At 39.0% G+C, this 15,408-nt stretch overlaps 1 protein-coding gene across 2 annotated transcripts in view; it reads right to left on the bottom strand.

Moving 5' to 3' along the window:
* Positions 1-563: 563 nt before the first annotated feature.
* The window catches only part of ZBBX (zinc finger B-box domain containing), a 91,314-nt gene continuing 76,469 nt past the window's right edge, over positions 564-15,408 (bottom strand). For both annotated transcript variants that reach the window (XM_023753918.1, XM_023753919.1), the window contains 3 exons: positions 14,704-14,961; positions 2,495-2,633; positions 564-690 (listed from right to left, as the gene is read on the bottom strand). In XM_023753918.1, coding sequence (XP_023609686.1) covers positions 564-690; positions 2,495-2,633; positions 14,704-14,961 — 524 coding nt within the window. The remainder of the gene's footprint in view (positions 691-2,494; positions 2,634-14,703; positions 14,962-15,408) is intronic.

Genomic DNA, 15,408 nt, shown 5'->3' with positions numbered 1-15,408 from the left:
CCCAGGTGCCAAAGGGAAGCTGGTGCCAGTAGCCGGGGGTTAAGGAAGGCCTGCTCTTGCATGAATTTCATGCATGGGGCCACTAGTTTATTATACTATGTATTTTATTGATTTCAGAAAGAAAGGGAAAGGGAGAGATAGAAACATCAATGATGAGAGAGAATCATTGATCAGTTGCCTCTTGCATGCCCCTCACTGGGGATCAAGCCCAAAACCCAGGCATGTGCCCTGACCGGGAATCGACCACAACCTCCTGGTTCATAGGTCACGCTCAACCAGAGTCACACCTGCAGGCAACTGTTACTTTTCTAAACTCACCAAATTTTACTAATAGGATCTGCAATATAGATTATTGTTTGACACACAATATATTATTTGGAAGAAAAAGTCCTTAAACTTTTAATTTTATTAACTTTTATTAGTCTGAAAATCTTGAAATACCAGAAACATTAATGAAAATCTCCAGCACTAGAGAAGTAATTGCTTGGTTACTTTTATTAGTTGTTAACTTTTTTTCCAATTACTTTGGGTACAAAAAGTAAAAAGTGATGAAAAAATGACCTTTAGGTGCTCTTCGGCCATGGTAGTATGATGACATGTTGCTTGTCAAGGAAGTCCTTTTCCTCCTCGTCCTTGCTGCTTTCAGAAAGTGTCAGGAAAGACTGAATCTCAGTATCTTTTTCAGAAAAGCTGGAAATACATTAAAAGATCAATACACAATATACAGAACTAGGTTTGAACTCTTCATTTATCTTCTGATCAATATTACATACGTAGAAGTCACTGGAGGCAGGCAGATGGGAGGGGGCCGCCTCAGACAGGGGCCATAATTTTCAACATGCCCAATATACCAAGCCTCCTTTTAATGAGAAATTCTCGTCATTTTCCCTCTCCCAAGAAATAAAGCCACAGTGGTACCAAGGAGAGAAGGTTTTACAGTCTCTGACTGTGTCTTTCACCGATGATTCAGAGGGCACTTTGGAAACTTGCTGAGCCTCGGGGTCAACATTAAGGACATTCATCATTACATTGGCTGTTTAATAGGATCCCAATGAATGTAGACTGCCAGATAAATCAACTCTTTTGTGTACAGTAAATTAGGACTATGTGGATAGCCAGTCAAGATATGCCAAAACCAGAATGAATGACAATAATTATTGAGTTATTTTATTTTTTGTGTTTTATTGTGGAGAGGAAGCTCTGTTGGAGGCTCCAGCGTGTAAGATTCCAGAGTGGGAGAAGAGGTAGAGTGGGGAACAGTGGGGGGCCTGCACCACTCAGATGTTTTGGTTTAAATGATCTCAATTGTCAGTCCATGTATGGCACTAAATATAAAATACTTGCCTAACATTCCATGATGGATATAACTGTTCTTTGGATTTTTTTTTATGTCCAACACTGGCTAAATAGCAGAGCCTACACTCTCGTCTGTGAACCAGTGCAGATCTAACTGTGAATAAAAATGTTCACTGGTAATGACATTTTCATGACATTCTTAGTTTTAAAGCACAGTGTTTTATTCTGTTAATGTGTTCCCCTTACGTGTTTGTACTAATTGTTCTTTATTTTATGAAACGGTGGTGACAGTAAGTGGTAGGTTTCTTTTATCTTTAATTACTTTGGTGGGGGGTTGGGGGAATGGCAACTCTAGATTTACCCCTTTTAAAAATAAACTTTTAGTGTTAGAAATGCAAAAAGCCAAGAACCACAGCTAAATTATCCCCTCCTTCAAAAAACAAACAAACAAACAAACAAACAAAAACTCTTGCTTTCCTTTTACTGCAATATCAGACTTCAAACCAATCAAAGAAATTTACAATAAAGGGGCTTTTATTTACATTTATCACAAACCTATGTGAAACCCTCCTCTTTTTACAAGGAGTTCCAGTATGTCAATAGTAGAGTGACATGGTAAACTACATTTCTTAAGCATTTATTAGTATATTAGTATGTTCCCTATAAACTGGTCACCATTCCTAAAAGCTCTTACCTTATGTGAGGAACGAGTAAAATGGTAACAAACTGAATTATGCTATCATCAACAGCATGGACTTGATTTCAAGAAAGAAACCTCTCAATATTGTATTCTGAAAACTTTATTCACATTGAGTAAGATTCTACTAATGCAAAGTATTAAAATTTATTTAAAATTAAAAGTATTAGGTTAACTAATGAAAGTAAGGCAACTGCTTTTCAATTTAAAAAGTAATGCCGGGTGGTTATTGAATTCCATTTTTTACAGTTTTCTGACATGTTTTATAGCAGAGAATTATATACTTATGTATTATAAGTAATTGTTATACTTCATAATAAAGCAACACCTCCATAAGCCTTTTACTAAATCCCTACAATAGGTCAGCAAAGGACACAAACATTTTACACGAATAGCCATATAAAGTACACACATGGGGACAATCTTTCTTCACATAGCAAAGAGAATTAGTTGGGGCTTGTCCAAATTTGTTACTATGCATTATGTTTACATATAACCTACCTCAGTTCCTTAATTCCACAAGGGTCCCTGGAATGTGAGGTCTTAAAGAAATCTAGGGTAGCCTGACTTATGTTCAGCGAATCATTGTTGAAGGCTGGTGACTCTTCTGAGGTTAGGCTGTAACTTTTTTCCGAAGGATCTGAAATATTTCATTTCATGAATTGTCAACACATAAATTCAAGAAACAAATGCACAGCATATGGCTCTGACATTGTATCCAGAGTAAACTATAAGTAGTATAAAGAGGATCATAGATGTTGTATCATCTCTAAAGTTTCTAATGTTTGTAGGATGGTCACAGAATGAGGTAAATTTGTTTTGAGATTCCAGATTAGGGCATCGGTATCAAGTCACTTTAACCATATTGGTTTTTTGTTTAGCAAATCCCCTGATCTTACTTTTTAGCTTAATTGGGATATATTTGACATGAAACATTTTTTTAAGTTTAAAGTGTACAATGTGTTGATTTGAAACATATATTGTGGAATGATAACCACCATAGTGTCAGCTAAAACCTCAATCACATCACATAAGTGCCATTTCTTTTTTGTGGTGAGAACATTTAAAATCTACTCTCTTAGTAACTTTCAAATATGTAATACAGTAATATTAATTACAATCCCCACCTGTATGTCAGATACTCAGAACTCCTCATCTTGTACTTTTTGATCAACATCTCCCAGTTTTTCCCACCCCGAAGCCCCTGGCAACCACCATTCTAGTCTGTTTCTATGAGTTTGGCTGTTTTAGACCCCCATGTAAGTGATATTACATAGCATTTGTCTTTCTCTGTCTGACTTATTTCCAACAGCGATATTAATTTTACAATATACATTATACCTAAGAAAAGTGTCCAATGCCCTGAGAACTCATAAAATTACAAAGAAAACCAAGTGATCCTCTTAAAGCTAGAATATTGTCAACTCCTCAACTTATCTGAATGTTAAACACTTTATTATCCCTTTTTGTCTTCTAAGAAATAAAAGCTTTACCTCCATAGAGTGGGAGGCAAATGTTAGTCTTGGCAAAGTTGCCCTTTTGTGTTTGTTTTTGCTTCCTGGCTTTGTTTGGGTAGAAAATAACCATTTGTATGTGGAAGGGGAGAAGTCTTAAATCTTCTCCTTTTCTGTAAAGCTAGCCTATGGTTCAGCCTAGGTAAGAAAAAATAGTGCAAGTTATGTGAGCAAAAATATAAGCAAACATATTTATACTAATAAAAGGATAATATGCTAATTAGACCAGATAGACTGGATGTCTTCCGGATGTCCTTCCAGACAAAGCCATGGTGGCGGGGACCAAGGCAGAGGCAGTTAGGGGTGATCAAGCCAGCAGGCAGAGGGGTAAGGGGTGATCAGGCAGGCAGGCAGAGGTGGTTAGGGGCAATCAGGCAGGCAGGCAGTTGAGCCATTAGGAGCCAGCAGTCCTGGATTGTGAGAGGGATATCTGAGAGGGGTCTCAGATTGGAGAGGGTGCAGACCAGGCTGAGGGACCCTCCCCGCCCGCCCCCCGCCAATGCATGAATTTCATGCACTGGGACTCTAGTCTTTATATAAACTACCAAGAAGTAAAGTATAAAAAGAAATGATTACTATGTTATAAAGGCCATAATGCCTTCTCTCTGTCATTGATACAATTCTAAGAGTCATCTAACTTGTACATAAGGTTATGCTGACTTTTAAAATTGTTAAAATTCCTGGGTGCTCCTCTTCCCTTCATTCTGATGACAGTGCCAAGTAAACACCCTCCTGATCAGAATGACCAGACACCAAACTGAAAGGAGTTTTAGGGATAAAATAGGCCGGTTTAGGGAGATTTAGAAATAAAGAGGGTCTATGGGGAGGAAGGCATAGGTGAGGGCTTGGAGCTGCCAAAAGGCAAACATTCACAGAGAGAGAAAAAAAGGTGCCACAGGATAAGGGGAGAGGAAGACATCCTTTCACAGAAGATAAGGAAAAGCCACAGGGTATGGGGAGAAAAAGAAACAAACTTTCACAGAGGATAGAGAAATTCCAACAAATTGGAAAAAGAGGAAAACAGATTTTCACAGGAGATAGAGAATTCTACCACTGAAGCGGGAGAGAAAGGAAGGGGGGTACCATGTGGGGTTTGGGCTTTGAAGCTGATATTCTGCAAAAGAGTGACCAATGAGAAGAGAGTATCAAGAGACAAAGAACTGCAGCCTTTATAAACCTTAGAAAAAAGGAGCTTAGTGGGTCACCCCCTTGGAACCTCCTCCCTAGTGGGAGTCTGTACTTGCTTCCAATAAAATTCCACCCTTTTCATCTACCACCTTTTGTCCATGGCTTCATTCTTTGAATCCATCTGGACAAGGACCTGGGAGAGAAATCACCCTTGCATCCTGCTCCGGAAAAACAACCGGAATCAAAACCACAATGTATCATATACTTGACTGAAGAGATTTTTTTTGGTTTTTTTGGTCATTAGTATTAATTTGAAGTTACTTAGATTATTTCTTCTAAGGTAAGATAGACCTCCAGGCATGTATAACTGGAAGTGCCCTAAAAATTATTTAGCCCACTGACTTTCATATTCTGATACATGGAGAAATTCAGTAGGCTTAAGGATGAAGCTACTGCTAAAGCAATCAGGAGGGCTTTTCTTGGTCTTATTTACATTTGAATAATTTGAATTAATTAAGATTAATTTGGAGGAAAAACAAAAGATTTCTCAGCTAAAATTTTTGTCTCATCCCCACTTGCTGGTAATTAGGAAATTAAGGGCCCATGGAGAATTGGCAACTTGTTGAAATTCTCACAGACACATAGTCGAAGAACTAGAACTAGACCTGAGCTCCTTTAGCTCACCTATGTCATAAAATACAGTGGGGCCTTGACTTACAAGTTTAATTCGTTCAGAGACCGAGCTCATTAAGGAGCTCGTTAAGGAGCTTGTTAACTCAAATTACTCTATCAACTCAATGCAAAAAATCAGCTGAGAGACAGCTGGTATCTCAAAAAACTCGTTAGTCGGGACACTCGTAAGTCAAGGCCCCACTGTACTTTATGTCCCAGAATCTAATTCTCTAGCTTTATGCCACTATCTACTCTCCCAATTTTCCACTAAGTAAAAGAATATGGGTATGCCACGCCCCTTTACATGACCCAATGATAGGCAATATTACTTGTGGGAAAATAGTCAATTCAGGATTTGAATTGGTAGGGTTAGGGTACTAAAACTCAATAATGATGCTTAGAACTGAAGAATACCACCAGGAAGGTATTCAATCTCTGTTATGTATTTGAGTTTTAATTAAATGAACACAGAACTAATTTAAATTGTGCAAATAAAATGGGCCTGGTTTTTTGTATAATTATTAATTCTCAGAATTCTATTTCAGAACATCTTGTCAAGGTAACAGGTGCAAAGGTGACATCACTTGACTTTTCAAGACAGAAAAAATATAAAACTGCTTATAAAGTCCTGTTGCAGGTTAGTTTGTGCTAAACCTAAAAGGTCAATTGTACAAAAACCCAAGTCTCCTGACCTTTTAATAGAGAGCGAGGAAAACTGCATTGATATTTATATTGAAAATTTTACTTTATAACTGTCAGGTCAGCTGATAGTTGAAAAATGGATGTTTTATCCCTAGAGTAAGGGAATATTCTCTGATCATTGAAATATCTCTGAAATACAATAATACGGAGAAGGGAGCATGGACTGCTAGGGTGGAGGTGGAAGAGGTATAGGGGAGATAAATGGTGATGGAAAAAGAATAAATTTAATTTTAAAAAAGAATTAGACAAAAATATTGGTTAAATGTAAACTTCTAGGGTGCATTTCTAAAACTCATGTAATTTAAAACATATTCATATAACTTTATTCCACACAAAAATAATCAAATATGAGTAAAGAAATAAAGGAAAGAATAAAGGAAGGACCACAGAAACATTAAAAGTTTAAAAACATTAAAAAGTTAAAAACTTCAAAGAATGGAAAAATAGCAGATGGTTATTTACATAAAGAACCAAAAACAACAAGCATTTCTAAAGGACTGTGCAGCATAGCTACGAATGACCAGTGTTTAGGAGGATGTGACAACCAGGACATGCGCTCTGCGTCCTGTGAGCCCCTCCCCAGCTCTTCAGCCTCCTGCTCTCCTGTCCCTCCGTTTCCCTTCTGCTCTGCCACTGGATCTCGCCTGTTTATCCCCCTAAACCTTCTTCCCTTTACCTTCATTCTGCCCACACCCTCTCCCACTCTAGTGGTCACAATATTGATTTGAAGTAAGGATTTCAAATCATTTGAGTGGCATTCTGATATGGTGGTAAGACAAAGGCATATAGGACAGACCTACCTGGGTTTGTGCCTGGGCGCTTATGTACAAAGGGGAGACCATGGCAGTTACCATGCCCAGAGCCAGTACCCACAAAGGGGAAATAAAAAATAGCACCTGTCCAATCCCAAAGTAGCTATGAAGAGCAAATGAAGCAATCTATACTAATAAAAGTGTAATATGCTAATTAGACTAGACGTCTTCCAGATGTCCTTCCTGGCAAAGCCGGGCCCGGGCGAAGCTGCCCTCCCACAGTCCTGGGTGCCAGCGCCTGCAGCTGTGGCCTGGGAGAAGAGAAGCCGAAGCAGGCCGCCTGCCCAATATCCTGGGCACCAGCACCTGTGGCTGCGGCCCGGGCGAAGCCGCCCTCCCCTGGTCCTGGGCGCCTGCGGGTGGCCAGAGGGAGGGAAGCCCAGGTGACTGTGGCCAGCCAGGGGAGGGAAGCCTGGGTTCTGGGTGGGGGGCCGAGGCAGAGGTGGTTAGGAGTGATCAGGCCAGCAGGGGAGCAGTTAGGAGTGATCAGGCAGGCAGGCAGAGGTGGTTAGGGGCGATCAGGCAGGCAGGCAGGCAGGCAGGCTAGCAGTTAGGAGCTAGCAGTCCCGGATTGCGAGAGCCATGTCCGACTGCCGGTTTAGGCCCCTGTGGGATCGGGCCTAAACCGGCAGTTGGACATTCCCCAAGGGGTCCCAGATTGGAGAAGGTGCAGGACAGGCTGAGGGACCCCACCCTCCCCAGTGCATGAATTTCGTGCACCGGGCCTCTAGTATTATATAGAAAAACAAATAATGAATATTATTACTCATTGAATGGGTTCATATTCCTTATATCAGAAAATGTTTAATATGTTGACTTTCACTTATATGGAGCATTCCATTTATTCCCTGAAATTCAAAGTTGCTCCAAAGCAAAAAGATTTCCATTCTAGCCCATCATTACTTGGCTGTCTTATCTAGTGAATTTGCTAACTATAAACCCCAAGTAGGCCTTCTACAAGTTAATATCATGCTTGATGGTCAACCAATGAACAGAGGCTCCAATTACATAGGAAGTCACTGACTCACTATTTTACATCACAGACAGCTGGCCACATCTGATAATATCAGGTAGATGTTTAGTCTTTCTTGTTTAAAAGAAGGTGCTTTCCTCTCTTTAATTGCTTGGTTCAGTTAACTATCTATAAACTCACACAACGATTGCATGGGAATTGAAGGACCAACAAGGCTGTTAAACTAAGGCGGTTAAACCACAAGTCAGAATGAGTTTGAAGCAAACAAATCATTTTTAATTATTGAAAAGCACATGCCTTAAAGCACTTCATTACTGCTACTTTCTCATAATGCACCTTTTCTGATACTTTCCAAATTTCTTTAGGTCATAACATCTGAAACCTGTCAAGGTGCCTTAATAAGTAGGTTATACTGATATGTTGAGCTTATTAAGGAAATTACTGTAGTATTATTTACAAAAATATGTGTGGAGAGAAGGCATGAGCTACAGCTAACTATAATCCTCAAAGCAGCCTAGAAGAAAACATAGTTATAGAATAAAAATAGCTTTTAGATATTTTCCCCTGAAATTTAGACTTACCAAGAGTACCTTACCTTACTGTATGTAGAAAGCACCACCCACTGATTCTTTATACAATTGAACATTTTTTTTTCCCCAGGACTTACTACGTAGGCACTGCTGAGTTAGCTTGTGTGTGTTTATGTGTGTGTGTGTCCCTACTTCAAACCCCCAGTGGCTTGGCAAGACTCTTAGAATGACATCCAAACTCCTTATTGTAGACAGAAATAAATGTTTGTAAACATAATATTTAATACACATTTGAATTCAAATCCAATCACTGGACAATTTTATGATAGGGCCTATTACTAAACCCAGCTTTCATACATAGAAACTGATGCAAAGTGAGATTAAGAAAATAATTTGCCCAGTGTCACAAAGCTAGTAAGGGAGTGTTTTATCTCAGAACCAGCTCCCCCCTCTGGTCCCCGCATGCCAACCCCCCCCCAGAGCCTGGAAGCTTTCAACCCCCCTGCTTTGCTGCCCCTTTTCTCCTGATTCAGCAGGAAGCTGTGTCTGAACACAGGCATACCCTGCTGTGCCCACCTCGCCTACTTCTGAAATGGCTCTGATATCAGCCGCAGCAATCTGAATCAGAGGAGAAACACTTTACTTAATATAGTTATTTTCTGTCTTTTCTTCTCCCCGCTCCTTGGCCAAGCTGTTTGCCACTGAACTTAGGGAAGTGGATGCATCCTAGAGCTAACAGGAAATGGGTCAAGGTTAGCTGCTCACAAACACAGCTTTCACAGGGAGGTGAGCACATTTACATTTGTATAAGCATCAAATTGTGTAGCTGTGTCTGCATGAGACCAAATCGCAGAAGTTTTACCAGATTGAATCATAAGTGGCAAAATGTGGGTGGAATTTTTCTGCCCATTGATGCTAAACAGAATACAAAAACCTTGTGCAGAATCAGTGAATTTTCTAGAATAGGGCCTGATTTCACTCCAGCATCTGTCACCTCACTGACTGTGGGGTTGATTCCGCTGATGTGCCATCTTCTTCCATCCTCAGCTCCAGGAGAGTGCCTCAAAGCTGTGAACTCATCCAAAGCTAATCTCCCCAAATGAAAAGAGAGCTGTGCCGGGGTCAAGTGTGTGTAAGCTATGGCCGGCCTCCTGCTCCTGGGCCATAGGCTTGCTTTCATATGTGAAAAGTTATGTATTCCAGTGAAAATGCGGGGGTTGGTGTATGAGAAGATGAGAGACACAGGGCAAAAGGGAAGCATGTAAGAATGAGAGTGATAAAGGCAAATAAAAAGCTCAGTGGGCCCTGACCGGTTTGGCTCAGTGGATAGAGTGTCGGCCTGCGGACTGAAGGGTCCCAGGTTCGATTCCGGTCAAGGGCATGTACCTTGGCTGTGGGCACATCCCCAGTAGGGAGTGTGCAGGAGGCAGCTGATTGATGTTTCTCTCTCATCGATGTTTCTAACTCTCTATCCCTCTCCCTTCTTCTCTGTGAAAAAATCAATAAAATATATTTTAAAAATTTAAAAAAAAATCTCAGTGGTTAGAAAAACACATACAATAAGACTATTGTTTGTAAGTACTGGATTTCATTTGTAAATAATGGAACTTATCAATCTATCAAAAGAAGAAACCCTTTATTTTCTGATTAAAAACTTAACCCTTTAGACCCAGGTCAGACCAGACATGCTTTATATTACAATTTGCCTTCAGTGTATTACCTCCCAGAAGATTTACATTTGATTTTTAGAAATTTAGAGTAAAGCAAATGAAGGACAGATGGGTAAAGATGAATCATAAACTCTCCTCCCTCAACTTATAAGGAAATAGATAGAAAAAGCAGAAAAATTAAAATAAAATCAGAACAGCCCGGCTGGTGTGGTTCAATGGTTGAACACAGAACCATAAACCAGGAGGTTCCAGGTTCCTGTGGTCAGGGCACATGCTGGGGTTTGGGGCTAGATCCCTAGTAAGGGACACGCAGGAGACAGCCGATCAATGTTTCTCTCTCATTGATACTCCATCTCTTTCTCTAAAATCAATAAAAACATATTTTAAAAAACTGTAAGAGGAACCACACAAAGAAAGGGCTACAAGTTGACATAATAAATTTTGACAAGGGGCAAGCAAAGACATAAACAGAAGATTAATTGAGATGTAGCTGAGTGTTACTGCTGTTCACCCCAACCCCCTTCCCACCCAATATGCTAATAATAGGAACATGAGAATATCAAAAGTACTGACAAGTAGAGGCAAGTAAATTGTAAACCTATAGGTGTCCCCACAGGGACAGAATGAACTTGAAACCAGGTTCAATGAAATTTGCCATTTAATACAATTTTTAAAAAAGATAAGAGAACCTAGATCCTCCAACAAAGGCAGCTGAGCTCCCCACCCCTTCATCTATCCTCTCCGGGACTTTGAGCTAGCAGGATACAGAAGACTGCAATAGTCAACCCACAAGTATAGCTCCAAAGAGAAAACTGACAGATCTCAGTGCAGGTATAAAGCACTTTAAGAAAAATGGATTCTCACTATATCAGAAAAGACAGAGGATATGAGCAAAGCTACCCACAATAAGTATGAGCAAGTAAGATACAAAGAAATGATAGCAACTAGCTATGCAAACAAACAAACCAGAATCTACAAATCCATAGCATGCAAAGAATCATTATAATAAAAGGGTACGTGACTGTTACAATAGAACAACCAGAAAGACTGGTCGCTACGATGTGCACTGACCATCAGGGGGCAGACGCTCAATGCAGGAGCTGTCCCCTGGTGGTCAGTGTGCTCCCACAGGGGGAACACTGCTCAGCCAGAAGCCAGGCTCATGGCTGGCGAGCCAGAAGCCAGGCTCATGGCTGGCGAGCACAGTGGCAGTGACGGGAGCCTCTCCCACCTCCGTCACAGTGCTAAGGAGCAGTGAGCAGGCGGGCGGTAAGGAGCGATAGGTCCTGGACTGTGAGAGGGATGTCCACCTGCTGGCTTAGGCCTGATCCCTGGGGGTCCCAGACTGCGAGAGAGCGCAGGCCAGGCTAAGGGACCCCCCGCCCCCCAGTGCATGAATATTGTACACTGTGGTAGAAAACAGATAAAGACCATAAGAAAATTCTCATCAGTCTTTTGGCTACAAAAAGTAAAAATAACACTATTTTTTAAAAATACGTTTTTACTAGTATTGATTTTAGAGAGAGAGAAAGGTAGAGGGATAGAGAGATAGAAAGGAAACATCCATGAGAAAGAAACATCAATTGGCTGCCTCTTGCATGTCCCCTACTGGGAATCGAGCCCAAAACCTGGGCATGTGCCCTGACCTGGAATCTAACCTGGGACCCCTTGGTTCATGGTTTGACATTCAACCATTGAGCAATACCAGCTTGGCAAAAACAATATTTTTAAAAAGAGCAAAACTAGTATCAAAGATCGAACATGGTAGATAGCAAAAAAGGAAAAAATCAAATGATGATCTGTTTCTGGATTAAATTTTGTACCAGGTAAAAAGAAGCTATAAAGAACATCATGACAATTTTTAAAAATTAAATATGCACTATGTATTAGAGACTCTATTACATAAATGTTAAATTTCCGAATTTTTATTATTTTACTATGGCTGTGTAAGAGAATGTCCTTGTTCATGGGAAATGTACCCCCAATTTTTTTTTGTAAAAGGATCATGATGTTTATAACTTCCTCTTTAATGGTTCAGGAAAAAAAAGAGGTGTGTGTGTGTGTGTGTGTGTGTGTGTGTGTGTACCTATGTGCAATGGGGGCAAAAGCCAAACAGGTGGTGACTGGATAAAGTATATACAGAAGTTCCTTGTATGATTTTTGCATTCTTGTAAGTTTTCTGTAAGTTTGAAATTATACCAATGTAAAAAATTACTAAAGCAATTCCTTTAGAGAGCTAATTTATTATGTTGATCAATAAGGAATAGCCAGCCTATAGCGCACTGAAAACTGTAACTCTGACATAGAAGCTACCCTTGAGAGAATCACAGTAAATTCAAAGAAAGTTTAAAAAAATGAATTAAATAGTTGAAGAAAACATAAGTAAATGCATTGTACAAAGAGGATCCAACATAAACAAAATAGGTTTCTCAGCAGGAGAAAACCAAATGGAACAGAAAAGCAATTTAAATATACAATAGCAGAAAATTTCTCTGAAAATAAAGAGGAACTTATTTTGCAGACAGAAAGAGAACCCTCTATTTTAAGAAAGGCTGGATTATTAAAACTAAACAATCCTCGTTCAGTTACTGAGTTTCAAAGATATGATTTTTTTTCAAATATCCAGTGAGAAAATAAGAGAGAGGGTGAAGTAAAGAATCAAGGTGACCTCAAACTACTTCAGAGGGGAATTCAGGCCCAGAAAATGATGAGTCAGTATGTACAAGGTTTAAGATAAAAGTGATTCAGGGAAATTACCCTCAGCCAATTTGCCATTCAAATATAAAGGTAGCAGGCATTCTGAAGCATGAAAAAACTCAAGAAATTGAGCTACCATGAGCCCTACTTAGGGGAAAAGCTACTTGACAATCACATTCAAGCAAACAAAATTTAAAAGGAAAACTGTGCTAAAGGATGAACTAGCACATATTCAGAGACAGAAGACTAGAGAAATGTCCAAGTGCAAGGGGAAAAATTGTGATCCACTAATTTCATACTTTAAACAGGCTGCAGGTTCAATTCCAGGTCAGGGCACATACCTAAATTGCAGGTTCAATCCCTGGTCTGGGCATGTATAGGAGGCAGCCAATCATGTTTTTCACTTTCTCTCTCTCTCTCTCTCTCTCTCTCTTCCTTCCTCTTTCTCCAAAATCAATAAACATTTCCTCAGATGAGGATTAAAAAAGGCACAAAATTGGGAAGTCACAGCAAAAATGCTGGTACTGATCATTTAATCCATAAGAATTTTCATTAAGAAAGAAGAAATAAAAGGATACCTTGAAAAAATGAAAAGTTATAATATCACTATAACAGAGATGTATTCAATGCTATCTATAATCACATGTGGTTAAAAATAAGAAATAAATGAGTTCTTATATTTTATTACTGTCTAAAATAAATCATAAAGAAAAAATGGTCTCAATTGCTTACTGTTTATTTTTACCTTTTTCCTTAATTTTTAAATTTACTGGTTGGACCATAAAAATTGCCAATATTCCAAAATGTTAATTCGAACTACATGAAATTGCCTTTTGTGATTAAACATTTTTGTGATTTAAAAAACTTATTTGAAATGTACAATTTATTTTAGTTTCAGTTCAATTATTTTTATTACTTTGGGTAAATAAATTTATAACTTTAAAAACAATTATGTAGAATATAAGTTTATTTTTATAAAATTATTATTATATTTCCTATAATCTATCCTCCTAACTATAAGTTCTTATATGTATGTTTATGATATAAGCAGAGAAGTTTAAAATGAAGCTCATTAAATATTAATAATAGTTGTTTTCAGAATAGTAAAATTTTGTGGGGATTTAGGCTTTCTTTTGTATTTCTTTGTATTGCTTGAATTTTTCAAAACCAAGATGTATCCTCTTTTAAGAAAACAGCTAAGTCATTATTCTAAGGTAAATATCACTAAAACAACCAAGGGAGGAGCCATGGGTGAAATCCACAGGCCCTGAGAAGTTTCTGGCCTGCCTCTTAGATTTGCAGCGGCTTCCATCAAACTGAGTGAACAACTTTCTGGCGAATATTAAGATTTCCTCCCCTGATGTTTTGTTCCTGAACCAGACCTTTGTGAATTCAAGAATGTGGCTATGACTTACTATTCTCCATCCACGGAGGTTTAGGAAGTAGAATGCACAGACATAATTTCTCTTCAAACTGGTCAGCCAACTACTAGCATCGGTCTCAACTGGGTACTTGTTAGACGTGCAGAATCTCGGGACTGTCCCCAGATAATACAGAGACCCAACCTGCATTTTAACAAGATCCCCGGAGGCTCTCTGTATAAGGTGAAGCTTAAGAAATACTGCTTTAAAACATCTAACAGCTTAATTCTCCAACAGGGATGTTGGACAGCAGCTTTCATACAGCTTACAGAGATTAGCCATTCAGTGGGTTTGCAGAAAGAAGAACAATTTTTTCCCCTGTCCACATGAAGGTTCTTATGCAAGACAATGGAACTAGGTATCATGTGACCTATGGGGACCATCTCTTGTGTGGCTGGCATCCACACACAACATTTTCAGAGTGACCTCAAGTGATATTCAGGAAAACAGACACAGAACTTGGATGGTTAAAGGAGGTAAAGGAAAAGACATTTTGTTTGTTAGCTTGTTTTCTTGGAGCAGGATGTGAAGAATCAGGCAGAGGGCAGAGTTAACATTGTCTACAGTGGGAAAAAAAAAACCCAGCATTACCTGCAAGATTTCTCAGCCCATTCAATTCCTTTTCCAGGCTGTCGAAGGCTTGTTGGTCAGCAGTGTTGTCTGAAAAAGGCTCATCGTGGTCAGTAATATCAATGTGCTCAATTTCTGAAATTTCAAAAGCAGCTCTAGACAATGATTGAGCCGGGGCACTTCTTGGTGGAGGATGGAAGGAGGAATTACAGTTGGAACTGCTTTGAACAGAGGTGGAAAGTGGTAAATTTGCTGTTGAAGGTCTCTGTGACGTCTTGCCTAAAATGAAAAAAAAAAATTTAAATCAACTTCTTTTTAAATTCTGAATGAGTGCTTAAAGATACAAAATACCAGCCCCCTAAACTTAGAGCAGTTCAGTTCATGCAAGAGAGTGTGTGAAAAATTAAATTTTAGATTATCATCCATACTTTGCTAATCCCAAATTACTTTTCCCATGTTATAAAAAATACTTCTCGGTAAATTTTTCATAATTTTTCTATATTGAGAAAAAGATTAAATAATTTTAATATTAACTAAAGCAAAAAATCTGCAAACTAAGTCAATTGCAGACCAGTACAGCACTCAATCTTATATCATCTATCTCCTAGGCAACTGCTGTGCATGTTTCTTAAATTCTAGGACAATACCACACTGTGCCTTGTCAGAGGAAAACAACCCAAGGATAATCATGGTACCACTTCCTAGTGAACCAATTTTACTTGGTGG

Source organism: Myotis lucifugus, unplaced genomic scaffold, assembly GCF_000147115.1.
Source record: "Myotis lucifugus unplaced genomic scaffold, Myoluc2.0 scaffold_53, whole genome shotgun sequence".
NCBI lineage: Eukaryota > Metazoa > Chordata > Mammalia > Chiroptera > Vespertilionidae > Myotis > Myotis lucifugus.
This window is presented reverse-complemented; position numbering and strand designations above follow the sequence as displayed.